General features: G+C 46.1%; 1 protein-coding gene across 1 annotated transcript in view; it reads left to right on the forward strand.

Moving 5' to 3' along the window:
* The first annotated feature begins 260 nt into the window (after positions 1-260).
* LOC142591270 (uncharacterized) overlaps positions 261-22088 on the forward strand; it is a 130667-nt gene continuing 108839 nt past the window's right edge. The window contains exon 1 of the mRNA XM_075703606.1: positions 261-554. Coding sequence (XP_075559721.1) covers positions 462-554 — 93 coding nt within the window. The 5' untranslated portion in view covers positions 261-461. The remainder of the gene's footprint in view (positions 555-22088) is intronic.

Below are 22088 nucleotides of genomic sequence, written 5' to 3' on the forward strand. Positions count from 1 at the left end.
GGAGGGAATCATAAACGGCGACCATCTTCCTAATATATCTGTCACGATGCGTTAGCCATAACATTCGATTACTGACTATATGCGAACTGCCCAGTGTTCCATTCACACGTCGACCGAGCTTCGTTAGGTACTGACGTTCTCATTTATCATCGCCGACCTAACGGTCGTGCAAGAATGACCGGAAGTGCGTTATCTCTACGGCTTATGCTTCTAGAATGTTCCATACCACGCACGCATTTTTTGTTTTGCAGCCACACTCTGCAGTCGATTCGCGTCGTGTGCCACCACTTTTGCTAGGGTCCATTTTTGCATCATCTTCCTCGCGACCGGCGGTGAACGAGTAGATTTTTTTGCGAATTCGCTAGGAAAGCTGTAGTCTTCCAACCACCCGTATTCGCACCGATTTCTCGTATAAGTAGTGCCAGTCAAGACCTTTCGCGGTCCAGTAAAGGGAAACAAATATGTCGTTGGTAGAACCACTGATAACTGATCCCGTGGTGCTGTCGATCATGTCTGAAGTGAGGAAAGCGAAAGGTGTTCACGTATACCTAGACGTAAGTATCTGACTTCGTGCGTTCTTTCACAGTGTGTTCATGTACGCTTATTGTGGGGACGCGCCCTTGTGAATGTCCGCGATGCTTCTGGCGGCGCCAGAACCACATATGTGATGCCTCGGAAACGCTCCTTTGAGCTACCTGTGATCGTTTGTCAACAAAGAGTAGTTTTCGATGACGAAAACTGATCAAACAAGAGGCATCTGTGGAGCCAACGTCTCGACAAGGAGACGTGCCTTCGTCAGGCGCACAATTGCATTCATTGGCCGCATTTGGATAAGTCATTCTCGCCCAATGCCAATGTCGAGGGATAGAGTAACCTGGTGCGTAAGATTGGGGGAGGAGCAGCAATGTTTAAGTGAAAAGTGAGCGCGCCAGGCTGACAATGCCTGTTACTGCCACCCTGCGAAAAGGTGGCGCATAATAACTAAGGGAACTTGACCCACGTGAGTGGTTTGTTCCTAGTTATAATCGGAAATGAATTTTTCAGGACAACCGTATTCTGCGGCATGTAGGACGCTTTTTCGTTTCTAAAAATGTTGGCGGTGCGTCTTATATGTAAAGCTTACGCTAATGAACATACGAGATACCGCATGGCTGTACTGATGGCAAAGGCGAATATGAAACGCACATCAGTCTTGGCAGAGACATGCGCTTGACTAAAACCCCTCAATGATTAAAGGTAGCACCATTTCCGACGTCCTCCCCTGCTTCGCCTCCTTGTCCGATGCAGCGCAGTAGATGACACCACGCGCTAATGCGAGCGGGGGGAATTACTTTTCAGTTTGGAGCTTTTGTTTTAGCTTCTATTCATTTCCTGTCGCACGGAAATTGCCCCCGGTTGCCTTATTTCAAGCCTGGGAAGACGGAAAAGAGGTATGAACGGAATTTCAGGGGAGGGGACGGGGAATGTAAAATACGTGTGCTTCGTAGCCACGACAGGGATAGCGCGGGCGTACACGTTCGCGTCTCTTTGTGTACGTGTTTTCGTGAGTGCGGTTTGCGAATCGTCGCAAGTAGCCGTGAAGAACGGCTGCGCCGAAGTGTTCATCGGGAGTAGAAGCTACAGATCTGTTTCGAGTACCGGCGACTGTAATTGCTCATTTGTACAGCTGCGTCATACGGCTATAGCTACGTCGTAAGGCTTACGGAAGCGGTAACTGAAGTCCGCTCAGCCATTCGGGCGTGCTGGCTTCGGCCCGGGCCTTACAATAAACATGAACGTATTTTTCCGTTGGCACTGACTGTGTGCTCTGGCTGATAACTCTGTAGCATTCGGCAGTGCTCGCGCACGCTTGTACTGAGGAGCTACATTATTTATTTATTTGCGCATTGATTTCGTTTACCCTCAGAATCAAAGGGGCTTACTATTTTAGTTAGCCAGATGACGAATGGAGCTCGCGTGTAAGGGCCGGAGCGTGATTTGCACTGATAGTGCCTGAACAACTTCGTACACTTGTACCGTCACATTATTTTCTCAGAATGCAAGTGGTGTTTTCGAGGCCTTAGCGCAACGTTTGCGGATGCCGAAAGTATTTGCACTAAGTACTTAAACGAATAACACTCCATTACTTAGTAAATCACAGGCTCAATTTTATCGGGCCGAAAATGATCTTCAATACTCAACAAAAGCTGAAAACCCCCTACATAAATGAAAAATCATACGCCATGAAAGCGATTTCTCGCGGACAAAAAATAATGAAAAAGTTCAGTAACGTGATCGTAAATCCTGATCGAATGAGCAGCGTTTCCCTTCATTCATTCAATTCAACTAACTACCACTTCATGGATACCATCGTTTTCGACTCAATCGGTATCAAAGCCATAGTACAGAAATTAAAACCTAAAGCATCATGGGGGGTGGACGAAATTAATGCTATATTCTTACCAAACACAGTGGAATACTGTTCAATCATATTAGAATGTATTTACTCGCAATCTTACAACTCTGGCACATTACCGTATGATTGGAAAATTGGCAAAGTAATCCCCATTCACAAAACTGGACCAACCCATGATCCACAGAACTATAGACCTATTTCACTTACATCTGTACCATGTAAAGTTATGGATCATATATACACACATCTAGTTAATTTTCTTGAAAATAGCAACTTCTTCACAGTTATGCAACATGGATTCCGTGAAAACTTCTCCGGTGAAACTCAGCTTATCCTCTTCATTAATGGCCTACACGCCAATTTAGATTCTGGTTTTTTAACAGACTGTATATTTCTTGGCTTTTCTAAAGCTTTTGACAAAGTGAACCATGCATTGCTTCTTCATAAATTAAATGTTCTAAACATAGACCCCTCAGTAATTGATTGGATTCGCGCGTTTCTTACATCACGCGTTCAATTTGTAACCACTAATGATGTTAACTCACCTTTAGCTTCAGTTGACTCCGGTGTCCCGCAAGGGTCCATGCTCGGTCCTTTATTATTCCTAATTTATATTAACGACTGGCCCACTCGCGTTTCCTCAAACATTTGTCTATTTGCGGATGACTGCGTCTTGTATGGTAAAATAACTAATTCCTCAGATATTCTAGTAATTCAGGAGGACCTCAATAACATAAATGAGTGGTGTCCTACATGGCGCATGGAATTAAACATTAGAAAGTGTAAGTCTATGAGGATTTCTCCGACTAACCTGATCTGCCCCACCTATACGCTAAATAACATCCCACTAGAATGTGTAACGTCATATCGATATTTGGGAGTTCACATTGCCAGCAATCTGTCCTGGAAAACTCATATTGATCACATAACTTCAAAGGCCACCCGTGCACTGGGATACTTTCGTCGGAAATTTTCTCTAGCACCATCTCGCCAAAACTCTTATTGTACACAACTTCCATTCGTCCACAGCTAGAATACGCATCATCAGTATGGGCCCCTGGTCATGACACCCTCATACAGTCTTTAGAGGCAATACAGAATCGCTCAGCCCGTTTCATTCTCACCAACTACCAAAGAACTGCGAGTGTCACTAACATGAAAGCTCTCCTACACCTCCCGCTGTTATCAACCAGCAGAAAACTATCTCCGCATATGTCTTTTCCATAAAATCTACTACAACAACGCATATTTACGTTCTATCTTTGTTCAGCCGCCACCATACATTTCATCTCGCATTGACCACCGCCAAAAGGTAGACATCCCGCACTGCAACACCGTCGGCTTTTCATATTCATTTCTTCCCCGAACGAGCAAAGATTAGAATAACTTACTCGCAATACTTACAAGCATAACTGACACCAGTAACTTTAAAAGCACGCTTCAAATTTTCATGTTGTAAATTAATGTTGCGTTTGCTTGTTCTGTATAAAAAGTGCTCTTATGTCATAATTTTAAGTTAGTGCTTGTATTTTTATATGGTATGTTCTTTTCTTTTTTTCCTTTCTTTTTTTGTTACGCCATGTATTTTTGTCACGCTTACAAGTTTCAATTTACCATTCTTATTATTTTATATACAATGTTTTGCGATGTCTTTGCCATGTTGCTGCCTTCCTTCCTCATTTTTCCTTGTTCTTTTTATTAATTATTGACTTCCACGTATTTAGCTTTGACGATTTCTTGGAAAGTTTTTGCTTCTTGTGCTTATTTTTTTTCTGTAATCAACAATTGTGTGATTTGCCTCTGTATTTACCTTGACCCTCCCCTCTGCAATGTAAAATCGTACTTTGAGGGTGTAATAAATAAATAAATAAAATAAATAAACTTTCAAAGCTGAAACATTTTATGTTAAGCATCATCGCGTGCAAGTCTGATTTGCGCCATGATTATTCGAACAGTTTAAATGACGCTGTATAGTTTTCAATGGCTAAACACACAAGCTTTAAAATGCAAATTTCAGTTTTTACGTATAAGAGAATGTGCGCGTGTTGCTCAATGAAGAAAAACTGCGTTGGCATGGCGAAGAACGAAGGAGCGCACGACATCCGCGGTAACATCGCGATGTGTGAAATATTGGAAATAAATACCTCGGGTAAAGTGCATAATTTGGAAATTTGCCTTTACGTATGCCACAAGGGCGCGAAGACGGCGCTCCGCTGCTGTTTGTGCAACGAATCCGGTGCATTCATGTATTCGCTCCACGCCATGCTCGCCGGACTGGAGCGTAAGATGCGTTTAACGCGTAAGCCTTCTTTGGCGAGTAGCTCGATCCCATCACACGAACAGCGTAATGCCTCGTATCTACGAAGAATGCGTAATTTCCAAAGTTAAGGGGAAGCTTTAGCTGCGGCCCAACTGCGACGAGGTCTATTCAAATTCATGTAGAACGCAAGAACGCTTTTTTTCTGAAATGTCCCCTTGACTTACTTTAATGAAATTTGTTGCATTAGAGACAGAAAGCTAAATTGTGGTGACTGTTTCAAGTGGAAGTTCGACTTAGGGCGTGAATTTTGTGTAAAAGATTCGAAAATTCAAAAGTTCGAAAAAATAGAAACACGAAGTTTACAAATTAATGGCTCTCCGTCAAGAATAAATATCGCGGTTCCGTAAACGGCATCTATTAGATATTACAAAGCGGACAAATTCAATATGTCAAATTATATATTACGTGAATTTGTTACGCTGTATACAAGGATTCTGGAAAGGCTGTATTTACACATTACTAAATTTTTTAGATTGATTTGCAACATATCAATTTCGTCCGCCATAAACGTACTACAAGGCGCAACTCATAGAATTATGATATCATTTTTCATTCATGAGTAACGGAGTTCTAAACTTCACGGAATTGTATTATCAGTTCTCGTTGTTGAGTTACAGAGTTGTAAACTTGATAGTTTCGTTTTTTGAAAATTTACGATTTTTGCCGGTATTTTCTGCCAGGGGTTATCTCAGAAAAACGTTATTGCGTTTTTCATCTATTTGAATAGGCCGCGTTCGAGTTGGGCCCGAGCTAAAGCTTCCTCTTAGTACGTTTAATCGTAACAATACAATAAATGTGAGTGATTGGCAGCTTTATAAGTGGTAAGCAGCATTTCAAGACAGACAGACAGACAAAGAACTTTAATAAGCATTTCAAGAAAAAAATTTTATCAGAAACTACAGAAAACGGATGGAGAAGCTCATGGTAGGCACTGAAATTTGGGGTTGGGTCAACTTGAAGATTGGTGTTCGTTGAACTTAAAATTTGGGAGTGGGCCTACATGGGTAAAATGTGAAAGTGGCCAAGTGAAATTTGAGGGTGGGAAAACTTGAAATGCGGGCGGGCGTAGGCAAACTGAAATTTGCGGGTGGGGCAACTTAAAATTGGGGGAGCAACCTAAATTTAGGGATTATAGCACACAAAAAGACGAGGACACAAAAAACATGATACACATAGGCGTTTTGTGTACCACTCTTTCTGCGTCCTGGTGTGCTATAAGCCTCATCATGTCATACCAATAGGCCCAAAATGGTCTTATTAAATTTGGCGAAGGGCCAAATTGAAATCTGGGGGTAGGTCAAATCAAGGTTGGGAGTGGGTGAACTTTAACTTTCGGGGTGGTGGGCCAACTTGAAATTTCAGGGTGGGCCAACGGATATGTGGGAGTGGGAGTTTGGGAGTGGGTCAACCTAAAATTTAGGGGCAACTTCAGTTTTGTGATGGATCAACTTGAAATCAGGGGTTGGGCCAACATAAGTTTGGGGGTGGGCCAACTTCAAACTTTGGGGTAGTGGGCCAACTGTAGTTTGAGAGTGGGCCAACTTAAATTTCGTGTTGGACCAACTAGAAATTTGGGGTCAGCCGACTGAAATTTGGGGGTAGGTCAACTTGGCACGTGGAGGTGGCCCAACTGAAATTTGTGGGTGGGCGAACTTAATATTTGGGGCAACATAAATTTTCGGATTGGCAATTTGATGTCTGCGGTGGGCCAACTTAGGTTTGGGGGTGGGTCAAATGAAATTGGGGGGTGGACCCGCTTGAAATTGGGCAGTGGGCAACGTGTACGGGGGAGTAGGCCAACAAAAATTTGGGGGGAGGCAACTTAAATTTGGGGCTTGTAGCCCAGAAAAACACCAGGGCACATACAGATGTGATATACATAGGCACTGTGTGTACCTTGTCTTTGTGTCCTTGTGTGCTATAAGCGTCATCGTGCCATTCCAACATGCCCAAAATGCTGTGTTATTAAATTTGAGGATAGGCCCAATTGAAAACTGGGCATGGGCCAAATTAAGGTTATGAGTGGGCCAACTTGAAATTTTTGGGGCAGTAGGCCAACTTGAAATTTGAGGGTGGGCGATGTGAAATTTGGTAGGTCAACTTAAATGAGGGGTGGGCCGACTTTAAATTTGGGGTTAGGGCAGCTTGAAATGTGGTGGTGGCCCAACTGAAATTTGGCAGTGAGCCAACTTAAAAAAATTGGGGGCAACTTGAATGTTGGGGAAGACCAACTTGTAATCTCGGGGTGGGCCAACATAAGTTTGGTGGTGGACCAACTTGAGTGGGCCAACTGTAATTTGAGGGTAGGCTAACTTAAACTTGGAGGTAGACCAACCTGAAATTTGGAGTGGGCCAACTGAAATTGGGGGTATGCCAACTTAAATTTGGGGAGGGCCAACTTGACATGTGGGGTGTTCCCAACTGAATTTGTAAGTCGGCCAACTTAAAATTTGGGGCCAACTTAAATTTTGGGATTGGCAACTTCATATCTGGGGTGGCCCAACTTAACTTTGTGGGTGGGCAACTTCGAATGGGGGGTAGGCCAACTGGAATGTGGGGGTGGGCCAACTTAAAATTTGGGGCTTGTAGCACGCAAAAACACCAGGACACACACAGACATGATATTCATAGGCACTGTGTGTACCATGTCTATCTGTGTCCTTGTGTGCTATAAGCCTTATCGTGCGATTCCAGCATGCACAAAATGCTGCTATTAAATTTGAGAATAGGCCAAATTGAAATCTGGGCATGGGCCAACTTAAGGTTAGTAGTGGGCAAACTTGAAATTTTGGGTCGGTGGGCCAACTTCAAGTTTGAGAGTGGGCCAAGTGAAGTTTGGTAGGCCAACTAAAATTTAAAATTAAATTATGGGGATTTCCGTACCAAAACTGCTTTCTAATTATGAGGCACGAGGCACACCGTAGTGGGGGACTCATGAAGTAGGCCTCTACAATCTCGCGGTTAATTTGATGCATATTTTTATACAATATTTCCGTTTGTTCAAACATGGGTTTGCATGAGCAAACTCTACAATGCGCGGCCAGATTCGAACCTGTTTCATAACCAAGTATGTAATTATATTTGTTATTGGTCAATCGCTTGAATTTTTGTTGCTTCCTGCTGTTATCTCATCTCTTTAGCTAGCATTGTATTAACAGAAGAAAAACCTGTATCGTGTCTTTTCTCCCGTATGTTCTACTCCCCTCTGTATGCCTCTGGCCTTTAGGGTAATACTAATAAATAAACAAATAAATAAACTAAAATGTGAGGTTTGGCCAACTTAAATTTGGAGGAAGGCCAACTTAAAATTTGTGGTGGGCCGCCCTAAATTTGGAGTTGGGCCAACTTGAAATTTGGGGTGGACTAACTGAAATTTAGGAATGCGCCAAATTAAAATTTGGGGGCAACTTAAATTTTTGGATGGGCCAACTTGAAATCTGGGGTGAGCCAGCTTAAATTTGGGGATGGGTGAAGTGAAATTTGGGAGTGGACCAACTTGAAATTAGGAAGTGGTTTAACTTGAAATGTGGGGGTGACCCAAAGAAAGTTTGGGGGTGGGCCAAATTAAAATTTGGTAGGGGTGGCCTAAATTTGGGCCTTGTAGTGCGCAAAAAGACAAGGACACAGAAAGACGTGATCCACACAGGCCCTGTGCATACCACGTCTTTCTGTGTTCTTGTCTTTTCGTGCACTATAAGCCTCATCCTGCCATACCAACATGCTGCGTTGTTAAATCTGGGGATGGGCCAACATAAAATGTGGGAGCTGGGCCAACTTGAAATTTGGGGTGGGCTAAATGAAAATTGGGGGGTGCGCCTACTGCAATTCGGAGGTGGGTGGATTTAAAATTTGAATGTGGTCCAACTAAAATTTGGGTGTATGCCAAGTGTAGTTTGGGGGTGGGCCACTTTGAAATTTTGGGGTGGTGGAATAACTGAAGTTTGAGGGTGGTCCGACTTGAGACTGGAGAGTGGGCCAACTTGCAACTTGAAATTTGGGGTAGGCCAACTGAAATTTGGGGGTGGGCCAACATGAAACTGCGAGTGGGCCGAAGTAAATTTGGAGATGCGCCAACTGCAATTTGGAGGTGGATAAATTTGAATGTGGTCCACTTTAAATTTGGGCGTGGGCCAAGTGAAGTTCGGAGGCGGGCCAGTTAAATGTGGGGGTTGGCCAACGTGAAATTTGGGAGTGGGCCAACTTAAATTTGGAGGTAGGCCAAGTGAAACATGGTAGTATGCTTACGTATACTTAGACAAGTTCAGCGGAGTTTCTGCATTTTTTTCTTCACTGAAGTGATTACAGCAACCATAGGCACAGCAGCTCATGACAAAGAGTAGGAACAGCGGCAAGGGAACATTCGTTCTTAACGACGTGGTTGACAGAAGTTCCCCTTACGATATAAGCCACATACTGCGTACACTACGTAGCGTTTTCATTGATTTTCTACAAGAATGGCGCCGGAGACACTTCCGAAAGCACGTGCTTTCTTTTCGGATGAAAAAACAACAAAATGAAAAAGCGCGCGCTTTCACGTGACAACGGCCGTCCAATCGGAAAGGGGAGACGGGCGTCGGAGGGCGTAGGTAAGGGAGAAAGTCGAAGAGTCCACGCGGCGGCGGAAAAGTTCAAAGGATGGCGCTACTTTCAAACATTGAGGGACATTAGCGCTTGACAGAGACAGCGCGCCATCTTGCGGAATGTAATGTATATTAACACTAGCGTAGTTAGCGGAAATGGCAGCAGAGGGTTACACTAGGGAACACGCGATAGGTGCTATCGGTTAGGGCGGACGTTGTTTTCACAACTCGTCCGTCTAGGGCAGGGCTTCTGCACGGCCATCTTCGGTGACGTCACACTTCCCGTGCGCGGCAGCCTTGTTTTTTGTTTGCTTGTCTTGCGACACGCATTTCCCGGGCGCGTGTTCGCGCGCAGGCTCGTTTGCTTTGCTCCACGTGCGATCGGCTTCATTAATTTAGTGCAAATGGCATTGGCGTGTCTACAATGAACGATACCGTTCAGTTCAAAAACTCATTCTTACAAGACACTTGAAAGACTTAGAACATGGCGATGACATCTAGTCTCCCATCTTAAAGTTGAACGACGAGTTAAAATGGCTAGAGCGATCACTGACTGCTGCCAACGTGCAACTGGCGGTTCGTTCGTCACGAAGAGAATCGCGCAAATGCACTAATCGGTGAAGTGACTCATACCGCTGTCAAGGGGGCACTTTCGATCGCGGACTACCTCGATCCATACAGAACTAAGTTCGGACCGACTGCCACTACGCAGCCACTCTCACTCGCGCATTTGGCTTTGACAGTCATTATTCCAAATATGATCTAAACGTTTGATTCGGATTGACCTGAATCTGTAATGAAATTTGAGAAGCCTGAAGGCTGTGAACGCTGTTGTATTCGAGGTGCAATGTTCGCACTGGCTGCGCGTGGCTAGGTGTGCATGCTTGTAGGGCGAATTATTTGGGCAAAGGTAGTGGTAAAGGGGGCATGGCATCCAATTTTCGATCATAATCTGTATTGTGTGAGATAATCTTTGTGCGTTCGAGAACACGTTGGCAAAATTTTAGCGCATTTGAGCCAGCATTTAATTTGTAATTGAATTTTCTATATTACACTCGAATGGGGGCATAATAGCGGGGCAACACTGGCACGCTCCGAGCCGTGACATCACAGGCTGCATGCCTGCCGAGCGAGCATGTATATTGCATATTCCCGCGAAGAATCTGTGCGTCAGCAGGGCGCGAATGCGGGAAACTTCTGCATTGTTCAGTTTGCCATTGGATTTGTTCACTTGTAGCGGCTGAAACAATGCCACCGTGGCGCCTATGTATCGCTGTTGGGTGCTAGAGCGAACGGAGCAAGGAGTTCTCCGTATCGTACTTCAGGTTTCCCAAGGAGCCGCTCAAACATAAGGCTTGGAAGATTAATGTGGGCAGGAAGGACTGGTAATTATCTGACACTTTTGTTCCCAGATCACGCCAGGCAGCTACAACGACGATTTGCGCCCGCTCGCCGAGTTTGGGATAACCGTGAAAAAGCTGAGGCTGCGGCCAGACGCGGTGCCGACCGTGTTCGCGCACCGACCTAACCAGCAGGCAGCGTTAGCTTTGCTATTTGTCTTATGGATATCGGGTGCAATAAAGCAAGTTCAAGTGAAGGTTCAGCGAAAGCGTGCACCGCGCCAAATCCTTGCGCCACGGACACATGTGCGTGGACATTTATTTACATATGCTGCACACGCAACTACAGTGGGAAAAAATGACCCGGGGGGAACGCGCGGCAGCTGAACAACATCGTAGTTTTGTTGAGTACGGATTCTAGAGGAATGCATGCCGGCAAACAATCTACGCACGTAACAATTTGAACTGTGCGATGGAGCACCAGACTTCGCATTCCGTGAACGGATGGCTAAGCAGTGCTCAACGCATGAAATATCAAGAGTGCAGACAGGCATCAGCAGCATTTAGCGCAACGCCAATGTCGCCATCTATGTTGACCACGCTTACTACGCGGTTTTCGTACATGGCCTCTAACATTTGCCCAAGGCGCCCGAATCTCGGAGGCCGTGTTTCGTCACTTCAGCTGGTGGCGACGAGGTCGAAGTCAAAATGGCGCGACGTATACTGCACCATCGCTGCATGTGATGCTCAAACATTCCTCGCTTGCTTCATCACGCGAAGTTGGCAGTCTCGAAGACATGACAAGTGACATCTGGAGAAAATACGGCCAGAAACGGCAGCCATGCTCGACCTCACATGGCACGGTGGCCGATTTTGTAGCATACGATGGCTCGGTTCCATGCAGCGAATGACGTCATACATGGCTTGGCAATATGGCTGTATCGTATCAGTTCAACGAGCACAAGCTATCTTGGCACGCTGGAACGACACGTGCCTTTCCTTGCCCTCTATTTCCACTCGTATACAGCTTTTCTGGACATGAGGGTTTAGTTCGCGTGAGTGCCACCACGTGGCGTACTAACCTTAAACTTTTCAAACTTCCCGCGGTGACACGTGATGACGTCAACCAAAAAAATAAAAAAAATAAAAGCTATCCCTGCGCATTGAACTTCGCCACAATGCTTGTCCCGCCGGTGTTATCAGTGGTCTTGATCAAGCGTATTCGCTCGTCGCCTAGAAATTACTCGTCATCCTAAGAGCGTTTAGTCGCGACGAACAATGGTTGATTCTGGGCTTTTGATGCGGTTCTTTTTTTTTCTTTTTTTCTTTTCCTTTTCTTTTTCTTTTTTTTCATTCTACGGAGTAAAGAAGCTAGCCTAATCGTCAGAAGTACATCGGGGCAGCCTTTCTTCAGTCGGCACACATTGTTAACGTCCGAACATCGCACAGCGTCTACTAGAGATGCCGTCATGGACGGATTTTGATTTTCCCCTATCGAATTCGTTAAGGTTCACACAATTATTTCACTAGCGACATTGCAATGCGCACTCATGGGCCACCGCCGCAGCTGCAAATCTAGATGTGCTTAAGCATAAATACATATACATGGATAAGTTGGTTTTTCACCTTAACACAAAAGTCACGATACAAGAGTTGAGCAAACTGTCTCTGTGTCGTCGCAGGGTGTGAGACCGGGCTAGTTGGTATTCCATGTTAAAGTGACTAGCGCAAGAGTGGACACGGGACACTAGAGGCGACAAGGATAAGCGCAAACATCCAACTGGGCGCTTGTCCTTGTAGCGTCTTTAGTGTTCCCTGTCCACTCTTGCACTAGTCACTTCAGTTTGGGTCGTCGTCCGTTAGCATGCTATAGGCGAAGCTGTTCGCAATATTACGGCTCCATTTACCGGCCACCAGGCCAGGTACACCATTGGGTACGACATATACAGTACTTGCGGTTAGTTTCCAAAGTAGTCTCCTATGGCGGTTATCCACGTGCGTGAAGCAAGTACGATATTTAAAATTATTGTGCAGTAATATATGCGGGATTTGTGTGTTCTCCACATTCTCTACCATGTTGCCGTATTATATAGCCGCAATGTAGACTAGCAGCTATCGAACGCCATAAAGGCTATCCACATACTCAAAGACCTCGCGCACAACTCCTGACGCTTAATTGTATTCAAAAGTTGTGCGACTGCCCAGGACATCCTTAACGATTGTTACATAACACATTGTGAGGTTTTACTTGCCAAATTCAAAGGGAGTATGGTAGCGCGATTCAAAGACGGGACAAGAGAATACACAAAGGGACACACACAGCGCTGTGCGTGTCCCTTTGTGTCTTCTCTTGTCCTGTCTTTGAATCGCGCTACCATACTCCCTTTGAAGATGCATTACAACAAGCCCACATTGCAACCCTCGTTTACTTGCCAAAACCACGATTTCATTAGGAGGCACGCCGTAGTGGACGATTCGAGAATAATTTAGACCACTTGGGATTTTTTAACGTGTGCCTAACCCTAAGTACGCGGGTTTTCGCATTTCACACCCATTGAAATACCGCTGCCGTGGTTGGCTTTCGATCTCGAGACCTCGTGATTAGCAGCCGAACCCAATAAAAGCTAAGCAACTACGGAGGGGAAGGAATGTTGGCAGTAGGAGGAAGGTGACAGCCGCAAGGTGAGACAATTTGTTCCAATCCTCACTGCGCGAAAATCGGTAACATCTGTCGAAGAATGACACCGAAGAATGCACTGTATTCAATGAGTGAAAAAATTATGCGAATCCTATGTATGTGCGAATCGATGTAAGCAAAGCTTTCTGCGTTTGTTGTCATTGTCATGCGTAATCTCCACAGAGTAGACAGGCACTCTCTAATGAAATGCTGTCAATGTTTGCCTGATTACGCCTGCCATTGTGATGCAAATAAACGGGCGCCTTCAACTCTTTTTCTCAGAAATAGACGCTGAATGAAATGCTGACGTGATCCTAAACAAGATCAACAAGCGCCGTAGTGCTCGATCTTACGACGCCCATATTCGTGATTTTTTTTTTTTTGGGGGGGGGGGGGGAGGGGCGTCGTACTCTTGTACCCTAGAAATGTCGCTCGGACGTCTCCTATGTGCTCGTTTTTATTCTCAAGTAGGCAATGAAAATTCTCATCGCTGCAAGTTCATGATGTATTGGTGGCAGGCCACCATGGCATGTCGCGCAAGTATGACCACGCTGATTCGTTTGGGTTTGCATATACTATTTTGTGCGTCATACTTCGCCACATTCATTTTTCAAACTAAGCCAGAGCTCGAAAAGGGCGGCCAACTCACTACGTCCCTTTCCTCTGTTTACTTCCGCAAAATGTGTGTTTATCGCTGTGGTTACCAAATACGCCCAGCTGTATGCTACGACACAAGCCTTTCTGGCGGCTGAGCAACTGAAGTCGCAGGCTTTATTCAACATGGCGCCGACGTTCAATATGGCTATCCTCAATTACTTTTCGCGGACTTCGCTCACCGCCTTCTCTCCAGTGTCATCTCTTACGCTACCTACTCGCTCCTGCTAGACACAACACAAACACGCAACGACCTTAATGAAGTATCAGTTACACGCTAGTTGACACACTGTCGACGTATATTTCCGCTGAGCACCGGGATTGGAGCGTTGTCCTGTCTATGGTGACATTATCCATCTACAGCCTCGCTCAACAACACCACTCGTTACTCATCGCGTTTTTTTTTTCGTCGGCAAGAGTATAGTGGCCCTGCGTAGAGTATAGTGGCCCCGAGGCCCTGCGTCTTCTGTCAGGCCACGACAAGAACAGCACCAACCCTACTACAACGACGCGACTTAAGAAAGATATAACGGATTTCAGCAAGCAGCAGAGACACGTCATCCACATGACCACGAACTTTCTCGCCGCCCGCAGCCGTCTACCATTCGTTTCGAGGAAGACGCTGTGAACCGCGACCCTCCCGTGTGCTACAACTGCGGTTCCACCGGCCATATAGTTCGGTATTGTCGCCAAGCCCATCAATCACGTAGGACACCATCGATGTTCTCGCCACCCAGAACCTGTACTTCATATGACCTGCGGACGACCGATTTGCTTCCAAGAGATCACTTCTCACACGAGACCAGACGCAGCGATTCGCCAACATCTGAGCGGAGTTTGACGCCACCAAATAGCCGTCCCCGTCACTCTCCGTCCCCTCAGCGCCGTTCTTCCTCACCGCCCCCGGGAAACTAGCATCCGCGGCCAGTGGATGTGTGGTCACCGGACGGTCTTTGCAAGAAATACCTCTGCCTGTTGTGATGCTCAAAAACACAGTGAATGTCTCGATTGACGGAATACCGACCATGGCGTTAGTTGATACTGGGGCGACTGTGTCTGGGATGAGCCTCACTTTCAAAAACCGGCTAGGCCGCAAAGTTTTTTCTTGGAACGACGGTATTACCTTTCGTGGAGTAGGCGGCGAGTGGCTTCATCGCCTTGGTGTTTGTGCTGTGAGTGTTTTGTTGGCTGGGAAAGTGTTTGTGTCAGAATTCCTTGTTCTTTCTCGTTGTTCGCACGACGTTATTCTTGGTATCGATTTTCTTGAACAGTGCGGCGCTTCCGTGGACTGTGGTTATGGTGAAATCTCATTGAACAAGTTATTTATATCAGCACATTCCGAACAAAGCTTGGGTGGTGAAGACGGGGACGCAGACACACTCAGTGTTCTTGATGAAGTGATTGTACCATCATGGTGCCTGACACCCGTTCGTGTTTCTACAACTACTGTTGATGCTGATTGTGTTGACCTTGTAGTTAGGCCTCTCCGCATAAACTGTGCTAAAAAATATATACTTGTGCCCTGCTCTGTCGTGTGAATGACGAAAGGAGTCGCCACATTGTGGGCGCTGAACTGTTCCGCCACGCCGGTTGTCCTTCCTCGCGGTATGAAAATCGCTCTTTTCGATGAAGCCGCATGTAGTTCAATAGCGGCACTAACTACGGACGTCTCTACAGCTTGCTTTCCTTGCGATAATCGCCATTCTGAAGACCTAATGCTTCGCATGATCAGCAAGGCTCTCGGTACATCGGAACGGCAAGCACTGGTACAAGTCCTTGCCAGCCATGAGGCCGCATTCGACTTCACGCATGGAGATGCACCCCTTCATTTACCGTCGTCCCGCGCTCGTCACAGAATAGATACCGGCTCAGCACACCCCATCCGTCAGAAGCCCTACCGAGTGTCATCGTCCGAGCTCAAAGTTATTGCCGAGCAAGTCAAGGGGATGATGAACAAAGGTGTCGTTCAAGAGTCATCTAGTCCATGGGCAGCCTCAGTAATCGTGGTCCGAAAAAAAGATGGTTCCTGGAGATTCTGCGTGGATTGCAGACATCTAAACGCAGTGACGAAGAAGGATGTCTATCCAATACCGCGAATCGATGACGTCATTGATTGCTTACACGCTGCTTCTTACTTCTCAACACTTGATTTGCGATCGGGGTACTGGCAAATACCTATGGACCCTGCCGACAAGGAAAAGATCGATTTCGTGACTCCAGATGGCTTATTCGAATTTAATGTTGTGCCTTTTGTCCTTTGCAATGCTCCTGCCACCTTTGAAAGATTCATGGACACAGTACTGCGTGGTCTAAAGTGGGAGATATGCATGTGCTACCTCGATGATGTTGTAATCTTTGGCCGCACGTTTGAAGAACATAACGAACGCCTCAGCCTCGCTCTCGACTGCATTGAGAAAGCTGGGCTGGTCCTAAACTCAAAAAAGTGTCGGTTCGGCGAACGTCAAACACTGGTCCTGGGACACTTAGTCGACAAGGATGGCGTCAGACCCTATGCTCGTAAGATTGAAGCAGTGAGCTCCTTCAAGCCACCGCAGTCAGCACGAGAACTCCGCTCATTCATTGGCCAATGTTCGTATTTTCGTCGTTTTCTTCCCTGGTTTGCCGACATCGTTTACCCGTTGACAAGTATTTTGAGACAAAATGCATCCTTCAATTGGACACCAGAGTGTGACGCATCATTCTCTCAACTGAAGTTTATACTAACGTCAGCACTCCTCTTGCGTCACTTCGATCCATCTTGCCCGACTGAAGTTCACACTGATGCGAGTGGAATCGGGATAGGAGCGGTGCTTGTACAACGTCACAGTGGCGCAGAACATGTTGTCGCATATGCCAGGCGTTGTCTGAGCAAATATGAACGCAATTATACGGTTACGGAACAGGAATGCCTGGCAGACGTTTTCGCCGTACAAAAGTTTCGATGTTATCTTTACGGTAGACCATTCAAGATTATCAACGACCATCATTCTTTATGCTGGCTGGTCGGTTTGCGTGATCCCTCTGGTCGCCTCGCACGTTGGGCGCTGCGCCTCCAGGAATACGACTTTGTGGTATCGTACAAGAGTGGCCGGCGTCACGCTGACGCAGACTGCCTCTCTCGGATTCCTCTTGCCTCTACCGACTGCGATGCTGAGAATTTTGACGACTGTCTCGCTGCTGTTACTCCTACGTTCCCTGACGCGGCAGACCTTCAGCGAGAACAACGGGATGATGTTACACTTGATCCGCTTTTTGTCGCCGCCCGTACTTCTAAAGGCAGCGGTCGCTTTACGGTCCGTGATAAATTGCTGTACAAAACTAATTACTCCGGGCATAGAGCGCGTTTTCTGCTTCTTGTCCCCGAGAGTCTCCGCTCCGACGTTCTACGCGTCATGCATGACGATGTGATATCCGGCCATTTCGGCTTCGTACGAACGCTGCACCGCACGCAGGAGCGCTTTTACTGGCCCAAGATGTACGAAACAACCAAGCGCTATGTCGCTAGTTGTGAAACGTGCCAACGTCACAAGCGACCGACCACCGCAGCCCCGGGTCCCCTTCGGCCATTGACACCGCCCAGTACGCCGTTCGAGCAAGTAGGCATTGACCTTTTGGGTCCATTCCCGTCATCTAACAAGAACCGCTGGATAATTGTCTGCGTATACCATCTTACACGGTATGCAGAAACTGCAGCCATACCGTCTTCCACCGCTGCTTGCGTGGCGGCCTTCCTGCTCCGTTCCGTGGTCCTTCGTCATGGCCCACCACGTGTCATCATCAGCGGCCGTGGTCGCCAGTTCACGGCTGATGCCATTGAAGAGTTACTTCGTTTGTGCACTTCACAGTTCCGTCATTCCACGCCGTATCATCCACAGACCAATGGCCTCGTTAAAAGGACAAACAGAACGCTGACTAACATGCTTGCTATGTACGTCTCCTCCAATCATAAGAACTGGTACGACGTGCTGCCCTTCATCACTTATGCATACAACACTGCGAAGCACGAAACCACGAACTATAGCCCATTTTATCTCCTGTATCCAAGGTTACCGCGAAGCCCTCTGGACACTTTCTTACCCTTCGTTCTGCACAGTGATGATTCTGTATCGAAAACTTTGTGTCTCGCCGAAGAAGCGCGTCGAATAGCTCGTCTTCATACTCTGGCCTCGCAAAGTCATTCGAAAGAGCGATACAACGACTGTCACGTACAAGTATCGCTGCAAAAAGGTGACTTATTCCTCCTTTGGACACCGCAACGCAAGCGTGGATTGCGCCAAAAGTTCTTGTCACAATATTCAGGCCCATTTGTAGTTGTGGACCGCCTGAGCGAACTCATTTACGTCATAGCTCGTCTCCCGTGCAATGGTTGGCGATCAAGCAGAACTCAGCTGACTCATATTGCTCGCCTGAAGCCTTTCTACCCTGCTTGTACATCCTGACTCGCCCCACGGGCTTCGTCTGCTTGCGGGGAAATGTAACAGATACGAAAGGCACGGACAAGAAGAGAAGAAAGAGAGGACGAAGAAAACGAGGAGTTAGAGAGGCCGGGCTGCGCTACGATCACGCTACCATCATCGTCCCATTCTCCTGTAAATAAAACCATTTCTTCGCAACTCCTCGTAACAATATTGCACACAGAACACAAGGCACCCACCACCATGACATTTTATTTTTGACAACTGCAACACAAAATGCCGGACTGATATACTTCCTAAAGGGGTTTAATTTTATTTTTTCATCGCAGAACCGCAAGCACAGGTTGCGTCGCGCGTATACCGCAGCCACGTACTGTGGCCGCGCTCCTTTTCCTCTAACAATGTGGCCCCCGGCGGCTTCACGCACTCCCGTAGGTGGCGGATTGGACTGTCACTCCAGAAGTTTAAATACACACCCTCTTTTCATAGAAACGACGGCATGATTGTTAACATATTGTTGGCTTGGATATGTTTGGCACGAGGCCCAAGACCCTGTCTTCTAACACGTTCTTATGTTTGCGTTCGCGTCTCTGTCTTGAAGGGACTCACACCGTAACATGCTACAATGGTGCTGGAGTTGGGCGTAAGTAAGGCGAAAAACGCGGTTCTAAAATGTCTGTTCACTAACTTGTGCAGTAAACCCATGTTTATAGTATTCGCGCAGTATAGTAGTAGTATAGTAAGAGTCACGAGTATGGCATCAGTAACCGCAAGCGCCACGTTATGGTCGTAACTTGTCGGGACAGCGTAGATGTAATCCACAGACCCTGCCACTAAGGAATACGTGGCTAGGCATGGCTGATGAATAATTGCGAAGATTGGTTTTCAGTAAAGGTTTGTTACCAAGAACGGTGGGAGCTTATACTGCCGCAAAGTACGGTTGCTGGGCGGTGACTCCAATCATTTACTGGGCACATCACACATCTACACTGGAATTCAACTGGTTTCGCCAACTCTTGCTTATATTCTCTCGCCTCTAAGCTGCGACTTCGCCTGCCACCCAGGCCCCAGCTTTTCCTCTTTTTCCCCCGCTTCTTTCCCAGTCTGCTGAGACGTGCTTCCACTGAGGCTTGCTCCTCCTTTTTCTCAATAAATAAAGGCATTCATCCATGCATGCCTAAGTTACTGCAGAAAATAGCGTGTCTTTATCTCCATAACCACACTGTCTCTCACCTGGACTCTCCCATCGCAAAACAAAGTTGCTGTGTTCCAAATGGCTGGGCGTCACATATACAATTTTCTAGGAATGGCCAGTAGCACGGCGGGCAATTTTCGGTGGGTGACGAGACATTATATAGAACACCTTCTCTGCCATATCCACACTCAGTGCTCTGCTTCGTGAGCTACTATTAGCCGCTACGACGATGTACGAAATGAAAGAAACCTAGCTGGGCTGGCCGCGCGCTGCTCTTTTTGGATTCGTGATGCGTCGGTCTAAAATAATATTTCTTATCTAAGCCTAAATGACAGCGATATAGGCGAGGTGAGTTACGGTAGCTAGTTGGCTTGGACTAACGACGCTCTTCACGCAGCACTTTCGTCTTATGCGTGTTTGCGAACGGGAATGAAAGACAGGAGGGTAACACGCCTTCCTGAAATGAAACATTCGGAATAACCCTTTGTTTGGCGGTTGGACATATGTCGAGGGTGCCCAATACGAACAATCTGCGAGTCTGTATCCCCTTGCAAAGGGGAACTCAGATGAAACGTTGTCAAACGGATAGGCTTTTAATTATCGTGAGTATATCTTTATTGAAATTCCTTACCATGAAGTGAAAGCCGACTAATAAGCATTTAAATTGTCTGTGTTATTAAAACATCCTGTTAGTAAAAGGTTGCTGTGCTTTACAGCCCCCTAAATTAAAAAGTGAGCTATGAAAAATAAATTGGTGCGGTAAATGTGTAAACGCATACGCAAGAAAAGGCCTAGTCCACTTCCCAGTATTCTCTCAATAAAGATGGAGTACCTCTATACTCTCACGTTGTAGTAATGTCAAGAACAAAACACTTCCAAAAGAGTCAGTCACGAATGTTACTCATTATAAGATGAGCTTGCGCTGGAAAAGAAAATAACACTCAAAGATACCGATGGCTGCGCGCAAAGTTCTTCCTCTGATTCTGATCTACGGATCAAGGCGTCGGTTCGTCAGATTGGAATGCTCGTACATCGCAGCGCAATCTCGGGTCGGGAAATATGATGGAGAATGTACGCCAGTATTCGCTTCACGCGCGCAATCTGATAAGATAGCGCTCTTTCGCTATTGAATCCGTGCCAACATACTGGATATTAGAAACACATGCAGGCGCATCTTGAGCTGATAACTTTGGAACTGTGGTTAGACGCTAAAAAAAGCCCCCCCCCCCCCCTTAAAAGAAAGAATACAGTTGCTTTCAATATTAGCTGAAACATAGTGCTGGTGGTATAAAAAGGGCCCCCAACACTGCACAGCGGCGCCGATTGACATACAGGAAACTCAAGAGCGAACCACTTTACAATTACTGGTATTTATCAAACCAGCATATCGTGGTTTAATGTAGCCCTGTATTCCAGGGGCCAGTTCTACCACGGGTACTGTGCCGGAGCTCATATTACATGTCAGCATTATTTTCACAAAATCAAAGCATTTTTTCTTTAGATCTTAACATTAGACAGCCAAAATACATGCAGCGACACCCTCACCCTAATATTTCAGTACTTTTCGTTCTAACGTACATATCCGTGCTGATCCATATGTTACAAAGTGCCGAAAATGTACCCAATGCTTTCCTCCAGGAAGCTGTTTTTATTCCTTATGATGCCAGGAATCCGAGTCTGATGCCACCAACGCTCAGAAACCTAATCGGGAGCGCGCACAATGTTCTCGCACACCTTGTGGGATGTACCGTAGCGCTGAGGTGCTTCTTGTATAATGTATGAGAATCGGTTGTAAAGACAGACGTGCAAGGTTGGGTCATGTGCTTAAGCTCATGAAGTTGATTTGTGCCAAGATAACATGTCCAAACTTTCACACTTACTTTATAAGAAGTCTACAGCACCATCAATATGCCGGCTGCTTTTAACTGCACGAAACAAAACTATTCGAACGATGCAAACAATGTTAACATCATTTTATCATTCAAGTGTTCAGATTGGTAACCTCTAGATGCGGAGTAAGTTGAGAAGTTGTTTGCGTAATTAACAAAGCTACGTTAATTAAATTTTCAGTAATGGTTTTTACGTGGTTAAAGAAAATGAGCAGTTTGGAGCCCGTCCTCGAGATTAAGCAGCCAAGCGAACAAATTTCGACTAAATGTGTTTCTGTAAGAGCAATGCGAACAAAAATTTTCCAAGTAAACACTCTTGGAAGACTTAACTGACGCAGAAAAAGAACATCTGTAAAGTCAAAGAAAGAACAGCACTTCACGACGGGACGCACACAGGGGGAACCACACACAAACTGCGTTAACATTAAGCGCTGTTCTTTATGTGATAATGAAGCAACTAGCCCGTCAGTCATTCCTTCCAAACCTGTAAAGTCAACCTGACCACATCTAGCCTTTTGTGATGCTGTTATCAATAGTATGGCCCTGTGAACATGTTCCCCATGGTCACGTAGTCGCGTTCCATTTTTATTCACGCTGCTTTCTCGAAGGCAAGCATTTTAAAG

Source organism: Dermacentor variabilis, chromosome 8 (assembly GCF_050947875.1).
Source record: "Dermacentor variabilis isolate Ectoservices chromosome 8, ASM5094787v1, whole genome shotgun sequence".
In the NCBI taxonomy this organism is placed as follows: domain Eukaryota; kingdom Metazoa; phylum Arthropoda; class Arachnida; order Ixodida; family Ixodidae; genus Dermacentor; species Dermacentor variabilis.